Below are 19,087 nucleotides of genomic sequence, written 5' to 3' on the forward strand. Positions count from 1 at the left end.
CAGGGAATGCACCATTCCCCGACACCAGCCTTGTCCCGGAGCCGCCGCCCGCTCTTTCTTCGCCACGCGGCATATACTTACTTTCCTCCAGCGGCTGGCTGCCAGGAAAACAGCGTCAAAAGTTCCCAGAGTTGCTCCCCTTGAATATGCCGCCTTGTTCTATGCGCCGGCTGCGCAAGCGCACACCCAACCTGCCGCTGATAAATAAATGAAATAAACGGTGTGTGCTTGCGCAGCCGGTGCATGGAACAAGCAGCAATGGCAGCGGCAGATTCAAGGTGAGGGATTCCAGTAACTTTTGGACGCTTGCCTTTCCTGGCAGCCAGCCGCTGGAAGAAAGTAAGTATACGCTGCGTGGCGAAGGAAGAGCGGGCGGCAGCTCCGGGATAAGGCTGGTGTCGGGGAATGGTGCATTCCCCGACCCGGTTGAGGCAGGCGGCGAGCAGGGGGTGGTTCCGGGGTCTCAAGGGAATGAGGTATCCCTGGGCCCTGACCAAAGGCGAAGGGGGAACAGGCAGTGACCGGGCAGCAAGCAGGCCGTGGACTGGTTCGGGGGCATGGCCAGCCAGTGATTGCTACCGGATCGGCGAACCAGAACCAAACTCCGCTACCTACTTGCCCGATCCGGTCCGATCCGGTAGCATTTCACCCCTGGTTTAAACCTTTGCAAACTCTAGCACAGTTAATGCAAAGAATAGCAGCACATTTTCACTAAAAAGAAATCCTCATTAAGGACATTCATCTAGTTTAGTGTTTCTTAATCAAGGCAACTTGAAGATATTTGGACTTCAACTACCAGAATTCCCCAGCCAGCATGGCTAGCTGGCTGGGGAATTCTGGGAGTTGAAGTCCACATATTTTCAAGACGTCAAGGTTGAGAAACACTGATCTAGTTTCACAGAATAATACAGCAAGAAGGATTGTTGAAGGTCATCTAGATCAAAGGGAAGTCTAAATCAGTGTTTCTCAACCTTGAAGATGTATGGACTTCAACTCCCAGGACCGAGCATGGTCACACATAGAAGTGGGTTAGGAACATCTGGGACGTATAAAACATTTCCCTTTGTCCGTTCACTTAAATCCCAGGCTGTGTTCACACTACCTGCTAGACTAGACTAAAGTAGCATTGGGTAGCTGGTAACAGCCTATGGATGGTTTCAGATTATATGAGTCAAGCCACCTTATTAAGTATAATAAATTTTATTTTATTTTATTTTATATTTTAGATGTGTGTGGTTGCTCATCTTAAAACGCAACTTTGGGTGGTTCACAACACCAATAAAAAATCATAAACCACCAACCATAATTTGGTTTGATTCTTAATTGTATTGCACTGATCTTTTACCCCAAATCTGCATTTATCAATAAATGAATTAGTCTGGTTTTTTTGGTTAGCTATCGAGATATTTGATTATCACATCTACTGTATGTCTAATCTTTTCTTATCTAGAATAAACATAATCAATTATTTGATTTGTTCCTTGGGGGACTATTTTAGAAAGAGTCTCTTCAACAATGAAAATTGTTATTTGATTTTGTATTTTGTATTTTATAATACTCTATAACCTAATAAAAATGTATTCTGGAGGATCACTGGTAACCAGAGGTGGGATTCACTTACCTTTCCTACAGGTTTGCAAATGAGAGTGCAAGTGTGCGTGGGCTCTCTACATTTGCACGTGCCTCCTCTGCTCATGTGCCCAGCCTTCCATTCATGCTCTTTGCTCGCACATTACATGCAAGTGGGTGGGTGGAGCCTCCCACAGTCGCCACTACCAGTTTGCCTGAACCGGACAGAACCGGCTGAATCCCACCTCTGCTGGTAACTCACAGTTCGTGGAATTGGAACAGTAATTGCTTGTCTTTCTTCTCCAGGCATAAAGAGAGAGCACCGCTGAAATACATAGCATTGGAAGAGAAGCTTTCCAAAGATCCTCGTCTTTCTGAACATCTCAAATTTTACGTTTAATTCTTCTGTGAGTCATTGCTGGGAAGCACTCCTCCAAAAAGCCAGATGAAGTTAATGAAACTTCCGAATAGCTTTGAAGAACATTTTATTTTTCTCAGGCCACTTTCTTCCTCTCCACAAACTTTTGCAACTTTCTGGTAAGAAAGCATCAAGGAGAAAGAGCTTTAATTCTTTGAATCTCTTATTGGAGCAACAATTTAAAACATCTGGGTTTTGAGAGAGAGATATATGAGTGAAAGATAGTAAAACTCTCAGATTCTTCTTCTTCTTCCTCCTCCTCCTCCTCCTCCCCCCTTCTTCTTCTTCTTCTTCTTCTTCTTCTTCTTCTTCTTCTTCTTCTTCTTCTTCTTCTTCTTCTTCTTCTTCTTCTTCTTCTTCTTCTTCTTCTTCCCCCTCCTCCTCCTCCTCCATATTTTTTTGCATGTTCTACTTCTCTTTCACAATCTGTTCTAAATTATTGTGCTTCCTACTCCCAGTGATAGGAAGCCATGTATGTGTATTCAATGGGATCAGAGAGTACTTTGGCCTACAAGATGTCTTAATTCTTCCCTTCTCTAATTTCATCATTAAAGCTTTCAAATTTTTATGAGTCGATGCCATTTTAAATGATTTCACATGATTGTACAACAATAAATTGAATATCAAATTTAAATCCCTTTCCTTTAAAAGTATTGCAAAAACTGACTTACAGCCAGTCCTTGCACTTATGACTGTAATGACATCCTCACGGTCACACAATCAAAATTCAGGCATTTGGCAACTGGCATAGATTTCAATGCTTACACCATGTGAATGCCAGTTACGGCTTTCCCAGCCAGCTTTCAACAAGCAAAGTTGATGGGTAACGCAAGCATCACTTAAAAACTATTGTGATTCTCTTTTCAACTGTCAGTGACTTGCCATAAAATTGCCCATGACTCGGCAAACAACTGCCTTGCTTATCCATGGAAATTCAGATCTCAATTATAATGATAAATCGAGGACTATGTATAGCTAATCTAGGGGTAGAGAGGGGGATTCTGAAAAGAAAACCAACCCAGTTTCTGAGACTGTGCCCATTGCTTCTGGGAGTCCAGTGCCATTTGCTGAAATCAGAGCGTAAGTGAAAACGTTACAAACTGAGTGTCACACCCATCCCATGAGTTGACTTCAACAAGAGTCTGCCTTCTGATAACCTTTTGTGGGCTTCCTGGTCAAATGGAGAAGTTAGGGGTGTATTTCCAATAGATGGATTTCAGTATTGCTCAGCTATGTTTCTAGCTAAATGTGCAGATTAAGGATTTATGCAACACACAAGTTATTAATATTGCTTTATTAACCCATTTTTTTTCCTGGTAACTGGTTCATAGTCATACAAAATATATATAGATATTTTGAGGATGTTTCAAAGTGTATTGTAGTCTTTATCTCTCTAAACGTACCTTGTAAGTTTCCTCCTAATCATTATTATCAAATTATTCATTTCTTCATCCATTCATTTATTCATCCATCCATTCATTCATTTAGTCACCCAACATCCGTTTAGTCACTTGATTAAGTGACTCTGAGTGGTTTATATTTCTAAATATTTCTAAAACTGTATAATAATTAATTCAAAACACTAAGACAATAAAAACATCCAGAAAATAAATACAAACAGCAGCTGAGATAATTAACTAATAGTAAAGTAAAGTCACAGGTTCATTAACATAGTCAGGGCCCCAGGCTGGATATACAGTATAGCAGGGTTTTTAGAGCCTTTCAAACAGTAAATCTAATCTCCAGGGGTGGGTGGGATATTCCACCAAGGGGGGGGGGGGGCACTGCAAAAAATGCCCATTTTCTAGTCTAATGGCCAGCTGACATTCTTTGGCTGAAAGGATCCACAGTGTGCCCAGTCTCTCCATCGATCTGGATGTGTAGAGACTCTTGGAGAAAGACAGCCTCCCCAGATAGCCCAGTCCCAAGTCATACATGACTTTAAGTGTTTTAAGGGCTTTAAGGGTGACAACCAGCACTTTAAATTGCACCCAGAAACATACTGACAGTCAGGCAGATCACAGAACAAATGTGTTACATGTGCCATGTAGCCAGTACCATTTATTACTGGTGCAGCCACATTTTGCATCAGTTGAAGTTTCTGAATGCTCTTCAAGGGCAGCCCATGTAGAGTCTATTGCAGTAATTTACCTGGAAGGTTACAAGGATATGGTTATTGCAAAAGGGTGAGTTGAGGTTGAGTAAATGTTACTTAAAAGCAGACGTAACCACAGATAGCCCAAAAGGCAAGGCCTCTCTGCTCCAGCCAACTACTACAATGTAAACAGCATTGGGATCCACATTTTTGCCATGCTACCACTAACACAGCAAGATGGACAATCCAATTGGGCATCTCCAATTGTCCCCTTCCCATCTCCAACTCCAAAACTGCTATTAATGCAAATCCCCCCCTCCCCACCCATTGGAAAATGTGACTTTCTTTTCAGTATATGTTGTACTCAGTTCTCTTGCAGAGGTGAGAAGAAAGAGAAGAGGGCATTGAAAAGAAAAAGAGAAGGACCCGTGTTGGAAAAGAAGGTTGGGTTCCTTGCCAACAGTTGCTCTAAGCCTCACTTCCTGTTCCCTTCAACCATGACTGGCATGTAGATCTGCAAACAGATCACTTCCAAAGGGATGCATGCATCCCTTGAGAGAATTTCTAGCAGAAATGATCAGGTCTGGGAAATGTTCAGTTGCTATATTGATTTTGTGTTGGTCTCTGAGAGGTTGGCTGCAGAAATTCAGATGACCACTAGATGGAGACAGAATTTCTTGGCTTTTTCTTTTCCCTGGTCTTTTCTGCCACCTTGTGTTCTTCTGTATTTTTGCACACCTGAAAGTTTCATTCAAGGCTTGTGAGGATTTTCAATTGTCAACATCAGAAGCAATAAGAATATAAAAAAGAGATCCTTTCACTCCAGTGGAGAAGAGTGTGTCTGCCTTCCAGGTGCTTCAAGCAAAAATGATCCTTTCAAGAGAAGGTTCTCCTCTGGAAGACATTATGTCTAGATAATGGCTTCAGTTTAGAGTACAGGGTTGTATATCTCTATCAAAATGGAAAAGGGGAGGCAGACTGCAATTCTTCCATTCGTGGATAAACAGGTGAAGACTTGTCAAGGCAACAGGCTTTGAAAGGAACCATCAGTTTCATGGTAGGACATATCTCAGGAACTTCCGAACACAACTTGTCTCTAAATACTTCTGTCCTCTTCTCTCAGTGAAGGCCTGTAGGCTGGGTGCCTCTGTCTCTGTGCTCAGGCCGTTTTGTGCCCAATCTCACTTCTGCATACACAACTTCAGTATCTAGTTGAGCTTCCCTTTTGTGGAATCTGATGTCAGCATATGTCACATCATTCATTTGCTTGGTCAAAGTGTTCTGTTAGGAAGACAGGGACAGAAGAAGAAAGGTGATTTTTAACTGTAATCTTAAAAGCAGCAGGATCTCTAAACAGGAACAAAAACCATCATGTGTTCTGAGACTCCACAAAGAAACTGATTCTCGCAGACCATTTGTCAGAAACAGACATTACAAGAATGGGTCACATGACTTGTATATACATAGAACAACAGAGTTGGAAGGGACCTTAGGTCATCTAGTCCAACCCTCACCCAAGCAGGAGACCCTACATGATTTCTGACAGATGGCAGTCCAGTCTCTTCTTGAAAGCCTCCAGTGATGAAGCTCCCACAACTTCCGAAGGCAACTTCTGTTCCATTGGTTGATTGCTCTCACTGTCAGAAAATTCCTCCTTATTTCCAGGTTGAATCTCTCCTTGATCAGTTTCCATCCAGATTCCTTGTCTGGCCTTCAGGTGCCTTGGAGAATAGCTTGACCCCCTCCTCTCTGTGGCATCCCCTCAAATATTGGAAGGCTGCTATCCTGTCTCCCCTGGTCCTTCTCTTCACTAGACTAGCCATGCCCAGTTCCTGCAAGCGTTCATCGTATGTTTTAGCTTCCAGTCCCCTCATCATCCTGGTTGCTCTTCTCTGCACTTTTTCTAGAGTCTCAACCTCTTTTAAATTCATCCCCTTTTGGGGTTTATGCAATGAATGATAAACCACCCAAATACCCAGAATTGAAGCAAGGAATCACCCTTCTCCCTTTGTTCCCTTCAAAATCCTACAGAAAATTAAAATGAATTAAGCTTCACATATTGTATGAAGGCAGCCAATACTATGAACATAGAGAGAGAGAGACTTCCAAGCATATACAGGTAGTCTTTGACTTTCAACCATTTGTTTAGTGACCGCTCAAAATGACAACAGCACTAAAAAAAAGTGACTGATGTCCCTTTTTCATACTTACAACCGTTGCAGCATCCCCAGGGTCATGTGCTCAAAATTCAGGTGCTTGGCGTACATTTAGAACAATTGTACTGTCCTGGGATCATGTGATCATCATCTGTAGCTTCCTACTCAGCTTCCAACAAGCAAAGTCAATTAGAGAAGCCAGATTCACTTAATGACCACATGATTTGCTTAACAACCGCAGGGATTAATTTAACAACTGGCAACCACTTACAAACTGTGGCAAAAAAGTTCATAGAATTGATGCTGACTCAAGGGGCTCATCTCCATTTCAAGGCCATTAAGCTAATACTGTCCGAAGACATGTCCGCAGTCATGTGGTCAACTTGACATCATGGGTGTTTCCGGCCCATTGAAATGGTACCTATTTATCTACTTGTATTTGCATGCTTTCGAACTACTAGGAGCCATGGTGGTGCAATGGTTAGAATATAGTACTGCAAGCTACTTCTGCTGACCGCTGGCTGCAGTTCAGCAGTTCAATTCTCACCAGCCAAAATCTGACTCAGCCTTCTGTCCTTTCAAGGTCAGTAAAATGAGGCCCCAGATTGTTGGCGGGAAGATGATGACTCTGTAAACTGCTTAGAGAGGGCTGTAAAGCACTGTAAAGTGGTATATAAGTGCTATTGCTATTGCCCATCCATCCATCCATCCATCCATCCATCCATGATGAGCAGTGGTTAGAAGGCAATATTGCAGGCTGACTCTGCCCACTGCCAGGAGTTTGATCCTGACTGGCTCAAGGTTGACTCAGCCTTCCATCCTTCCAAGGTGGGTAAAATGAGGACCCAGATTATTGGGGCAAGAGGCTGACTCTGTAAAGCACTTAGAGAGAGCTGTAAAGCACTGTGAAGCGGTATATAAGTCTAAGTGCTATTGTTATTGTTAGGTGGGCAGGACCCAGGCAAAGATGGGCACTCACTCCGCCACACAACACTTGGGTCTCGAACCCTGGACTGTTGGCTTTCTAATTTACAAACTCAGTGTCTTTAACCGCTGAGCCATTGTGCTACCCAGCCTGGAAGAAATGTACTTGCAAGATTCTGTCAATGTAACATTACTACAAGGATAGAGCTATTACTGCTGGATTGCTTCTTGTCTGGACTACCTCACAGGACTGACAAACATTCATTAGTTGCATACTATTAAGGCTGCTCCTGCTGCCCCACCATGTTACAAGAGGTCAATGTTCTTTTAGAGTTGCAAAAGTATGCAAATACTGTATGAAAATTAGTGCTTTCTGGAATGGGGGGATTTCCCAGCAGAAAGATAGAAGCTCTGGGGGAGGGAATTAAAATATTAAAAATACAAAATGCAAAGTACCAGAGATTCTTTTTGATTCAATGGGCAATTTGGAGTTCGATGGAAATATAAAAATAGTGACTGAAAAGAAAATACTAATGTTGCTGAAAGATATAACTTTTTTTCCAAGCATGATTTGGATGTTTAAGACTTTGGCTACTAATGTTCACATAGCGGAGTCCTCACCAAAGACTTTTTTAGACTACAATTCAGGGATTTTAATTTTTAAAAGGAAAAAATATCTCTTTTAGGTATGGATGGAAAGAGATGTTGCTACGTATGAAATGAAACAATAGAAAATTGCAAAAGGAAGTTAAAAGAATTTTTTGAGAATAACCTCAATTGGATAGGTCTAGTCTTGAAAAAAGAAGGACAAGGGGTGACATGATAGCAATATTCTAGTATTTGAGGGGCTTCCACAAAGAAGAGGCGCTCAAATTATTTTCCAAAGCACTAGAGGACAAGAAACAACTGTTAGAAACTAATCAGGGAAAGAAGCAACCTGGAATTAAGGAGAAACTTCCAAATAATGAGGACAATTAACCAATGGAACAACTGGCCTCCAGAGGTTGTGGGTGCTCCATCACTGGAGGCTTTTAAGAAGAGACTGGACAGCCAGTTGTCTCAAATGGTATAGGGTCTCCTGCCTGAGCAAAGGGTTCGACTAGAAGACCTTGAAGGTCCCTTCCACCTCTGTTATTCTGTTCTGTTCTTAATAAAGACACAGAGGTAAGCACTGTTTAGGGTGCAAGACAAGAGTTTGCAAGAGGATATGTTATACAATGTAATAATGGGCTTAATAATAATAATAATAATAATAATATTTTAATTTGTATACCGCCCTTCTCCCGAAGGACTCAGGGCGGTGAACAGGCAAATAAAATACAAACAAAAACATACACCTTAATTAAAACAACCCTTAAAAAACTGATTCAAAATTAGCCAAAAAATTTAAAATAACCTTATACCCCATAAAAATTACAGAATTTAAAACCCACAATTAAAAATTTAAAATTTAAAATTTAAAATCAAGCCAGTCCAGCCAAACGGAATAAATAAGTTTTAAGTTCGCGGCGAAAGGTCCCGAGGTCAGGAAGTTGTTGAAGCCCGGGGGGAAGCTCGTTCCACAGGGTAGGAGCCCCTACAGAGAAGGCCCTCCCCCTGGGGGCCGCCAGTCGATATTGTTTGGCTGACGGCACCTGAGAGTCCTCTCTGTGGGAGCACGGACGCTGGGAGATGAGGCCGGCAGTAGGCGGTCCCGTAAGTAGCCGGTCCTAAGCCATGGGCGCTTTAAAGATGGTAACCAATACCTTGGCGCACCGGAAAACAACAGGTAGCCAGTGCAGTCTGCGCAGGATAGGTGTTACGTGGGAGCTTCGAACCGCTCCCTCAATAACCCGCGCAGCCGCATTCTGGACTAGCTGAAGTCTCCGGGTGCTCTTCAAGGGGAGCCCCATGTAGAGTCAAGAGAAAATACAAGCGATTTTGGATAGGTTGGGGGAAAAAAGAATTATTTGAAACTGTCCAGAAAGGACAACTATTAGTCACTAAATCAGACTTCTATAGCAGCAACTAACTATATTGACCCTGACAGAGATGGAAATAAAGCTGAAATATGCAAAATAAGAACATTCTGAATTTGCAAATAAATCGGGGAAATGATGGGCACATGGTTTATGAAAAGAGAACAAAAATCAAGCAATACTAACTGACAAGAAGAAAATACTGTAATGATAGATAATGCAAATGTGCAAAAAGAGTTTCATTGATACTTATATACAGGTCAAGAAATATTTCTAGATGAATATTTACGTAAACAGAATTTCCTGACAATCACGGAGAACCAAGCAAACGTTGAATGGACCTGTAAAAATAAGAAGCTATTCAAAAGACTAAAACAGGAACAGCATCTGCTCCAGAAGGTTGGACAGCCTTGCTGTAAATGCCTTGAGAATAAACTTTTACAACCTTTAAAATAACCAATGAGTAATATTTTACACAAAAGGGACACGGTGGCTCAGTGGCTAAGATGCCGAGCTTGTCGATAGAAGGGTCGGCAGTTCAGCGGTTCAAATCCCTAGTGCCACGTAATGGGGTGAGCTCCCATTACTTGTCCCAGCTTCTGCCAACCTAGCAGTTCGAAAGCATGTAAAAAATGCAAGTAGAAAAATAGGAACCACCTGTGGTTGGAAGTTAACAGCGTTCTGTGTGCTTTTGGCATTTACTCATGCCAGCCATATGACCACGGAGATGTCTTCGGACAGCGCTGGCTCTTCGGCTTTGAAATGGAGATGAGCACCACCCCCTAGAGTCGGGAACGAGTAGCACATATGTGCAAGGGGAACCTTTACCTTTTAAATATTTTACACAATGGAAAGATTCTGGATAGCTAGAAAGAGGCTAATATAGTGCTAATAGTTAAAGAAACTGCAGATCTGACTTTAACAAAAAATCATCAGCCAATATCTTTACAAGTTTACAACTCGACTTCTAACAGTTTGTTTACTGAACATTTGAAGTTATACCACCACTGAAAAAAGTGACTTATGACCGTTTTTCATACTTACAACCATTGCAGCATCTCCAGGATCACATGATCAAAATTCAGCTGCTTGGCAACTGACTCACATTTATGACCGTCGCAGTGTCCTGGGGGGTCATGTGATCCCCTTTTGCAACCTTCTGACAAGCAAAATCGATGACAAAGCCAGATTCACTTAACAACCATGTTACTAACTTAACAGCAGAGGTTCACGTAACAACCGTTTAACTTAGCAGCAGAAGTTTTGGGCTCGGTTGTGGTCATCAGTGGAGGATTAACCATAAGAAGAACTAATGGAAATTGAAATAGAGCAGTGAAAACAAAAAAGGAGAGAAATAATAGAAAAAGCTAAAAAGAAAAAAGAGAAAAAAAGAAAAAAGCTATAAAGAATTGGTTTCCTATAGTCATTACAATTATATTTTAACATTTCTCTCTATGAAGCAACAATATGACTCTCTTCTTTCTATAATTTATCCTGTCGAATCCTCAAAACCATAAATCACAAATTCATTATTTTCATTTTGCACAAAAAGTCCATCAGAGGTTTTCAGACAGCAATAAAGGTTGATATTTTCTTTTCTCTAATCAAAGAAGTTAGTTTATCCATCTCAACAAGATCAAACTTGTGAGAAGGTCACAAAAGGCGATCACATGACTGCGAGACACTGCGACCGTCATAAAAATGAATCAGATGCCAAGAGTCTGGATTTTGATCACGTGACCTCAGGTTGCTACAACTCAGAAATCACTTTTGTCCCTGCCATCATAACTTCAAATAGTCACTCAATCAATGGTTGTAGGTCAAGGACTACCTATATTGCTATTAAAACATTCAAGAAAAAATATTTTTAAAAAACCCTAAAAGTATTTAAACATTCAGTAAATGCCAAGTACAGGGACGGAGAGACCCCGGTGTGACTTCATGATATAGTAGTCATTTGATTTACCTTTTTGGCTTCTTCGGCTACCGTTGGCTCAACTTCCAAAGGGTTTTCTGAAGCTCCTATGAGAGTGAAACACAGAGGCACACAGAACATTATTCCTCAACAACATTCAAGAATTGTCATGAAGGAGTCAGATTAACAGAGTTGGAAGGGACCTTATAGGTCATCTAGTTCAACCACCCACCACCCAAGCAGGAGACCCTACACCATTTCTGACAGATGGCAGTCTAATCTCTTTATTTATTTTTTTCATTTATTTTTATTCGATTTTTTTATACTGCCCTTCTCCCGAAGGACTCAGGGCGGTGTACAGCCAAATAAAAATCCACAATATATACATTAAAACAAGATTAAAACAAAACATATTACAGGGTGGCCGAAATTTAAAACAATTTAACAAACCTTAAAATATAAATAACCCCAATTAAAATTTAATAAAACTTTTAAGCCAGTCCCGCTTGAATAAATAGGTGCGTTTTCAGCTCACGGCGAAAAGTCCGAAGATCAGGCACTTGGCGTAAACCAGGGGGAAGTTCGTTCCAGAGCGTAGGAGCTCCGACAGAGAAGGCCCTGCCCCTGGGGGCCGCCAGCCGACATTGTTTGGCGGACGGCACCCTGAGAAGGCCCTCTCTGTGTGAGCGTATGGGTCGGTGGGAGGCATAAGGTAACAGCAGGCGATCCCGTAAGTACCCGGGCCCTAAGCCATGGAGCGCTTTAAAGGTGGTAACCAAAACCTTAAAGCGCACCCGAAAGACCACAGGGAGCCAGTGCAAACTGCGCAGGAGTGGAGTTACATGGGAGCACTTTCACCTGCAGTCAGATAACCAAAACCAGGATGGGAGGAAGGAATGAATGGAAGGTATGCGTGGCTGGGAGGGAATTGAGGAATTCATGTGCACTGTCTGCGGCGACACCTCAAGGTCGAAGGATAAGAGCCTTCTGAGCCAAGCAGACTCTTTCCCAAAGCAAAGAGATTGCACTGGATTGGTGGACTCTGGTCAGTGGGTGGCCCGGTGGATCTCTCAGTAAAGTTAGACTCTTGGTAAAATGATGTCCTAGGAGTTTCTTTTGCTGCATATGCCAATGGGATGGTTGACACCAAGGTCTTTCAAGATTCTTTTACATATATTGCTACATATATTGACGGCAGCAAGAATTATATATGCTAAATATTGGAAAAATGTGAACACCCCAGCAGACGAGGATATAATTAGGAAAAATTGGGATTGTGCTGAAATGGATAGACTAACTTTAAAGATTAAAGATAAAGAAGACTCAAAATACTATCAGACATGGAATAAATTTTATGAATGGATAAAGACAAGAGGTAGAAATGAGAGAAAGTAAGAGTATGAATGTTAATAATTGTTAGTATGGAAAATAAAGATGTATAAAACTGTAACTATAGTAAGGGATAAAAATGTAAATAAGATAATGTAAGAAGAATTTAGTTTACCTTTTTTGGGTTATATTATTACAATTACTGTTATTATATTATTCTTATCATTATTAGTTTGCGTGTTAAGATTTACTATCAATTTTTCTTTGGTTTTGCCCTAATTTGTAAATGTTATCCTGACAAGACTTTTCAAAAATGCTTATGAATAAAAATTATTTTTTTTAAAAAAGATTCTTCTGCTTGACTCAAAACCGTGGAAAGAGCCCTGTGGCTTCTTCCCTTCCTTCTCAGAATGAGGAGTCTGAAAGGACAGCTGTGGCAGAAGGTCTCACCTTTCCTTTTCCTCTTGGATCTCCACACCAGGACTCCCAGAAGCAGCAAGAAGATGAGGGTGCCCACGGCTACTCCAGTCCCCACAGGGATTCCAATTCCACTTTCGGTTTTTTCGGGGAGTGGGCCTGGTTGCCTGCCATCACCATCAACATTGGCATTCTGCGACGGCTTCTCACGTCCTGCTTAAATAAGCGACACGAAGTCAGCTGGTAATAATGGATGGCCTCCGAAGAGAAGCTCTTATCTACAGGTAGTCCTCGACTTATGGGCACAATCGAGCCCAACGTTTCTGTTGCTAACCAACAGCAGCAAATTTTGCCCCATTTTATGAATTTTCTTGTCACAGTTGTTAATCACTGCAGTTGTTAGGAATACGGTTGTTAAGTGAATCTGGATTCCTCATTGATTTCGTTTGTTGAAGGTCACAAAAGGGACCTTCATGACCCTGAGACACTGCAAGCATCATAAATACGAGTCAGTGGCCAAACATCTGAATTTTGATCACATGACCACGGCAGTGCTGCAATGGTTGTAAGTGTGAAAATGGTCATCAGTTGCTTTTTTCAGCACCGTTGTAACTTTGAGCGGTCACTAAATGAACTGTTGTAAGTCGAGGACTACCTTTACGCCTTGCTCCAGAGATACTCTTAGAATTGCAAACTCAACATCCTGGGAGGGGAGGGAGGAGGGAGAAAAAATATGAAACTCTCAGTGGAGATCTCTGATCTTCCACACCCATCCCACATCTTAGACATAGGCTAATACTATTGCTTAAGTTGTTTGCACAACAATATCACAACATGCTCTGGTTTCCATGCCAACGTTCTCTGTGAGAGGCAAATTTTTAACTTAGCAATATCAGATATATCAGATCTATTTAGGGAGAAATCAATGAAATCTGGAGAGAAATCTATGCAATCAGGTTCATTAAGCTTCAGTCTGATTGGTTTAGGCTACCTAAACATCTCCTGGTTGAAGTTCTGGCATAGTCAACAATTTCTAGGAGAACCTACAATGACTTGGGTTCACCAGACACGCTAAGCCACAAACTGGATCATTCCCATAGGAAGGGGAGAAAATTGTTCTATTTACCAAGGATTGTCACCCTAGTTCCATTCCCCTGGCCATATTTATCAACTTCACAGGTATAGTTTCCAGAGTCCTCCTGTTTGATGTTCCTCAAAAACAGAGAACTTCCATCTTTCAGAACACTGGTTCCATGGGTCATTAAGTTCTTCTGTCCATCAGAGGCAATCTTATACCATGAAACACGATGGAGGTATTTGGTTTTCTTCCCCTGGACTCTACAGTCCATGGTGAGGTTTTCCCCTTCTGTTGTCTGGATGGAAGGTGGTGACTGGATCACCAATAAATTTGCAGCTGTGTGGGGGGGGGGGGAAAAAGGACAATAATTTCAGCAATTTTCATGTGCAACTCAGTCAAGGACCAAAGAAAGCCTAAAGGAGAAGGTTCAGTTGATACAGGCTGTATTCGTGAGAGACCTCCATCTGCAGATTTGAATTGGACCTGCTGGGTCACAAGATGGCCTACATCAGGGGTGTCAAATCTGGCCCATGGGGCCATCCTGGAAACAGCGAAGGACTGGCCCACAGTGCCTCTGCCAGCAAAAATGGAGCTCAGGAAGCAGCCCTCCTGAGCTCCATTTTCACTGGCAGATGATTCAAGAAACTGTTGCAGCCGAAAACGGAGCTTGGGAACTTGTTTTCTCTGGCAGCGCACTGGGCCACCAAGGCGCCCCCAACACAAGTGGCGAAGTGACCCTCGCTACCACCACCCCGAGGTTAAACACAATCCTGATGCGGCCCTCAATGAAATCAAGTTTGACACTCCTGGCCTACAAGAAGTGATTTGGTCAAAACTACCCACTGAAATCCATGGCCAAGCTTAGTCACCTTCCAGCACTTCACTATTATAGCATTTGGGTTTTCTATGAGAGCTGTGATGAAGCTTCCAAGGAGGTGGGACACCACCTCATATATGACTGTGAAGCTGTGAGTTATAATCAGGGGTGGGATTCAAAAATTTTAGCAACTGGTTCTCTGCCTGGTTGCTGGTTAGCCGTGGCCATGGTGGGTGTGGCCTACTTTGCCACCTGCACCACAGCGAGGTCCACAAGCTTCAGAGGCTTTCCTTGAGCTTCTGGGAGGGTGAAAATGGGCCTGTTTCTGGACTTCTGGAACTTCCGGAAGGCCCATTTTTCGCCCTCCCAGAGCATCCATGCCAGCCCTGCACTTACCTGGCATCCAAAACGGGCTGTGTGGAGACTCCTGGGAGAGGACGAGAGGGGAGGGGTGGGAGGGGCCAACCAGTCCTTGCAACTACTGGTTCAGTGAACCAGCTGTAAAATTAGCATCCCGTTCACCTGAACCAGTCCAAGCTGGCTGAATCCCAGCCCTGGTTATAATCCCTACATTTCTGGATTGCTCCAGATTGTTCACAGAAAAATTCATTCTTTGATCTACTACGTCTGCCATTTTTCTCTCTCCCTAAGTCTTTTAAGAAACTAATCTCAACTCTACCAGCTTCTCCAGAAGGACCCATGGTAGGCTAATTGAATCATGAAAACAGAGAAGTGAAATTAGACTGCAAGTCTTTCTTGCAGAGCTCATGGTTTCCTGTAATTTTTTTTTTTACATGTTTCCAGGTCTTCATGAGAGAATATAATCATTCAGCAAAAACTCTTCCCCCATCATGTTCAGTAAATTGCTCTCTCTGTGCTTCCTGCTTCTGGTTTCAAATTTGACATTTCTACAGGTAGCTATGAGTCAACCAGATTGTATGCCTGCTTTTTAAATATGCACAGATATAATTGCATTTGTTGGCAATTATTTTTAATGTTCTGTTAGCCACTCAAGGTCATTCTGGCAAGAGGGTGGCCATATATATTGATGGCAACATTGATCTGATTGACTATCCACAGATAACCCCATGTTCACATTCCAGGCAGAGTAGCAAATTTATTTACCTATTTATTTATTTTATTTTTTCATTGGATGGACCCGGAGAGGTTCCGGACGGAGCTTGGGCCATTTCCTGAGGGTCTGGCTCACGGCACGGCTGACCCGGCGCAGATCCCAACCGGCTCCTTGGTTCTCCGAGGAGCTGAGGGGGATGAAACGCCAGAGAAGACGCCTAGAGAGCTCTTGGAGGTCCAGCCATTCAGAGGCTGATCGGACACTAGTTAGGTCCTATACTAGGACCTACCTAGTGGCACTGAGGGAAGCGAGGCGTTGCTACGCCTCCTCCCTCATTGCGTCGGCAGATAACCGCCCAGCTGCCCTGTTTCGGGTGACCCGCTCCCTCCTTCACCAGGGGGAGCGGGATGACCCGTTGCAGGGACGTGCTGAGAGTTTAACGGTTATCTATCGATAAAATCGTTCAGCTTCGGGATGGTCTGGACCAAAATTGTGGCGGTCGGACGGGCGTCTGAGGCGGTCTTGATGATATTGTCTGGGATGAGTTTGACCCTGTGGCTCCGAGGACATGGACAGGTTGCTGGGTAGATTGAATGCCACCACGTGTTTACTGGACCCGTGCCCTCCTGGCTGGTGCTGGCCACTCAGGAGGTGACACGAGGCTGGCTCCAGGCGATTCTGACGCTTCCTTGTTGGAGGGGTCTTTCCGGCCGCCTTGAAAGAGGCAGTGGTGAGGCCCTCCTCAAGAAGCCTTCCTGGACCCGGCTGTTTTAGGTAATTATCGTCGGTCTCCAACCTCCGCTTGGCGGCGAAGGTTGTAGAGTATGGTGGCATATCAGTTTCCCCTGCACCTGGAGGAAACTGTCTATCTAGACCCGTTCCAGTCCGGCTTCGGCCGGTTACAGCACTGAGGCGGCTTTGGTCGCGTTGGTGGATGATCTCTGGAGGGCCAGGGATGAGGTTGTTCCTCTGCCCTGGTCCTATTAGACCTCTCAGCGGCTTTTGATACCATCGACCATGGTATCCTGCTGCGCCGGTTGGGGGAATTGGGAGTGAGAGGCACCGTTTATCGGTGGTTCTCCTCCTATCTCTCCGACCGGTCGCAGACGGTGTTGACGGGGGGGCAGAGGTGGGGCCCGCGGGGCCTCACCTGTGGGGTGCCGCGGGGTCGATCTCTCGCCTTCTGTTCAACATCTATATGAAGCCGCTGGGTGAGATCATCAGTGGCTTTGGTGTGAGGTACCAGCTGTACACTGATGACACCCAGCTGTACTTTTCCACACCGGGCCACCCCAATGAAGCTATCGAAGTGCTGTCCCGGTGCTTGGAAGCCGTACGGGTCTGGATGGGGAGAAACAGGCTCAAGCTCAATCCCTCCAAGACGGAGTGGCTGTGGATGCCGGCATCCCGGTACAGTCAGCTGAGTCCACGGCTGACTGTTGGGAGCGAGTCATTGGCCCCAATGGAGAGGGTGCGCAACTTGGGTGTTCTCCTGGATGAACGGCTGTCTCTTGAAGACCACTTGATGGCCGTCTCCAGGAGAGCTTTCCACCAGGTTCGCCTGGTGCGCCAGTTGCGCCCCTTTCTAGTTGCGCCTTGTGCACAGTCACTCACGCCCTCGTGACGTCTCGTCTGGATTACTGCAATGCTCTCTACATGGGGCTCCCCTTGAGGGGCATCCGGAGGCTTCAGTTAGTCCAGCGGGTGATAGAGGGAGCCCCTCGTGGCTCCCGCGTGACACCTATCCTGCGCAGACTGCACTGACTACCTGTGGCCTTCCAGGTGCGCTTCAAGGTTTTGGTGAACGTCTTTAAAGCGCTCCATGGCATAGGGCCGGGTTATCTACGGGACCGCCTACTGCTACCGAATACCTCTCACCGACCCGTGCGCTCTCACAGAGAGGGACTCCTCAGGGTGCCGTCGGCGCAACAGTGTCGTCTGGCGACGCCCAGGGGAAGAGCCTTCTCTGTGGGGGCTCCCGCCCTCTGGAATGAACTCCCCCCAGGACTCCGTCAACTTCCGGACCTCCGAACCTTTCGTCGCGAGCTTAAAACTCACTTATTCATCTGCGCAGGACTGGGTTAGTTTTTTAATTAATGGGTTTTTAACGAGTTTTTATTATTTATTCTAAATTTTAATTCCGGCCAATTGAATAAGTTTTTTTATTGTATTTTAATTGTATTTATTATTGTATTTTTATCTGGCTGTGAACCGCCCTGAGTCCTTCGGGAGAAGGGCGGTATAAAAATTTAAATAATAAATAAATAAATTAATTAATTAATTAACATGTCTTCATGTTTAAGAGGAACAGGCTGAGAGTTAAGCCCTGGGACACACCCAAAAAGGAGCTGTGGGACTCACCTCTCCTAAAATATATGAAGAACGGTTGGGGGAACTGGGTATCTCTAGTCTAGTGAAAAGAAGGACTAGGGATGACATGATAGCAGTCTACCAATATTTGAGGGGCTGCCACCAAGAAGAGGGCGGTCATCCTATTTTCCAAAGCACCAGAAGGAAGGACAAGAAACAATGACTGGAAACAAATCAAGGAGAGAAGCAGCCTAGAATTAAGGAGAAACTTCCTAACAGTGAGGACAATTAACCAGTGGAACAGCTGGCCTTCAGAAGTTGTGGGTGCTTCATCACTGGAGGTTTTTAAGAAAACACTGGACAGCCACTTGTCTGAAAAGGTATAGGGTCTCTTGCTTAAGCAAAGGGTTGGACTAGAAGATCTTCAAGATCCCTTCCAAGTGTGTTATTCTGTTATTCCATCAATGCCAACTGGAACCAGTCCAGAGGAAGGAGGGTAACCAGAGCAAGACTGTGTCTCCCACTCCCAACTGCCAGAGTCTGTCCACAAATGGAATTGGAAGCTGCTGAAAGATCACAAAGAGCAAGGATGAATGCACTAACTCCACCCACCCCCACTAGAGATCATCTGCAAGATGACTCGGGCTGTTTTGAGCCTGGGCCTGAAACCCAACTGGAAGGGATCTGATAATTTGCTTCTTGCATGCTTCTCTGAACTTGATGCTCAATCGCTTTGTTGATAACCTTCGCTAAGAAGGCAAAGATGAAAAATGTCCTTGAATTGTGTGATTTAATAATGATCTTTTGGAGAAAGGCGCAAACCACAGTCTACTCTCACCAATGTCATAACTCAACCATAACTCACTTCCTGGGAAGTTTTGGCTCACTAGAAGAGTATGATGTGATATGACGAGAGTTAAGAGGAAAGGTCAAATATAAGATAAGGCAAGACAAGCACAAGAAGACAGTCTTTTTGGTGCCAAATTTTTAGCAATCTGATCCCAGGTAGCAGCCTCAAAAATGGGC

General features: G+C 43.9%; 2 protein-coding genes across 6 annotated transcripts in view; one reads left to right on the plus strand and one right to left on the minus strand.

The window, feature by feature from the left end:
- The window catches only part of DRC7 (dynein regulatory complex subunit 7), a 59,692-nt gene extending 57,090 nt beyond the window's left edge, over positions 1-2,602 (plus strand). For both annotated transcript variants that reach the window (XM_058155509.1, XM_058155510.1), the window contains one exon: positions 1,876-2,602. In XM_058155509.1, coding sequence (XP_058011492.1) covers positions 1,876-1,969 — 94 coding nt within the window. In that variant the 3' untranslated portion in view covers positions 1,970-2,602. The remainder of the gene's footprint in view (positions 1-1,875) is intronic.
- A 651-nt stretch (positions 2,603-3,253) lies between these two features.
- Positions 3,254-19,087, minus strand: part of LOC131184349 (vascular endothelial growth factor receptor 3-like) — a 29,845-nt gene continuing 14,011 nt past the window's right edge. The window contains exons 4-7 of one of the 4 annotated variants that reach the window (XM_058155515.1): positions 13,908-14,195; positions 12,815-12,994; positions 11,087-11,142; positions 3,255-5,363 (exon numbers count right to left, since the gene is read on the minus strand). In XM_058155515.1, the coding sequence (XP_058011498.1) occupies positions 5,202-5,363; positions 11,087-11,142; positions 12,815-12,994; positions 13,908-14,195 (686 nt within the window). In that variant the 3' untranslated portion in view covers positions 3,255-5,201. Of the gene's footprint in view, positions 5,364-11,086; positions 11,143-12,814; positions 12,998-13,907; positions 14,196-19,087 lie in introns of all 4 variants that reach the window. The other 3 variants (XM_058155514.1, XM_058155517.1, XM_058155516.1) reach the window with 3 other exon arrangements.

Source organism: Ahaetulla prasina, chromosome 12 (assembly GCF_028640845.1).
Source record: "Ahaetulla prasina isolate Xishuangbanna chromosome 12, ASM2864084v1, whole genome shotgun sequence".
Classification (NCBI taxonomy): domain Eukaryota; kingdom Metazoa; phylum Chordata; class Lepidosauria; order Squamata; family Colubridae; genus Ahaetulla; species Ahaetulla prasina.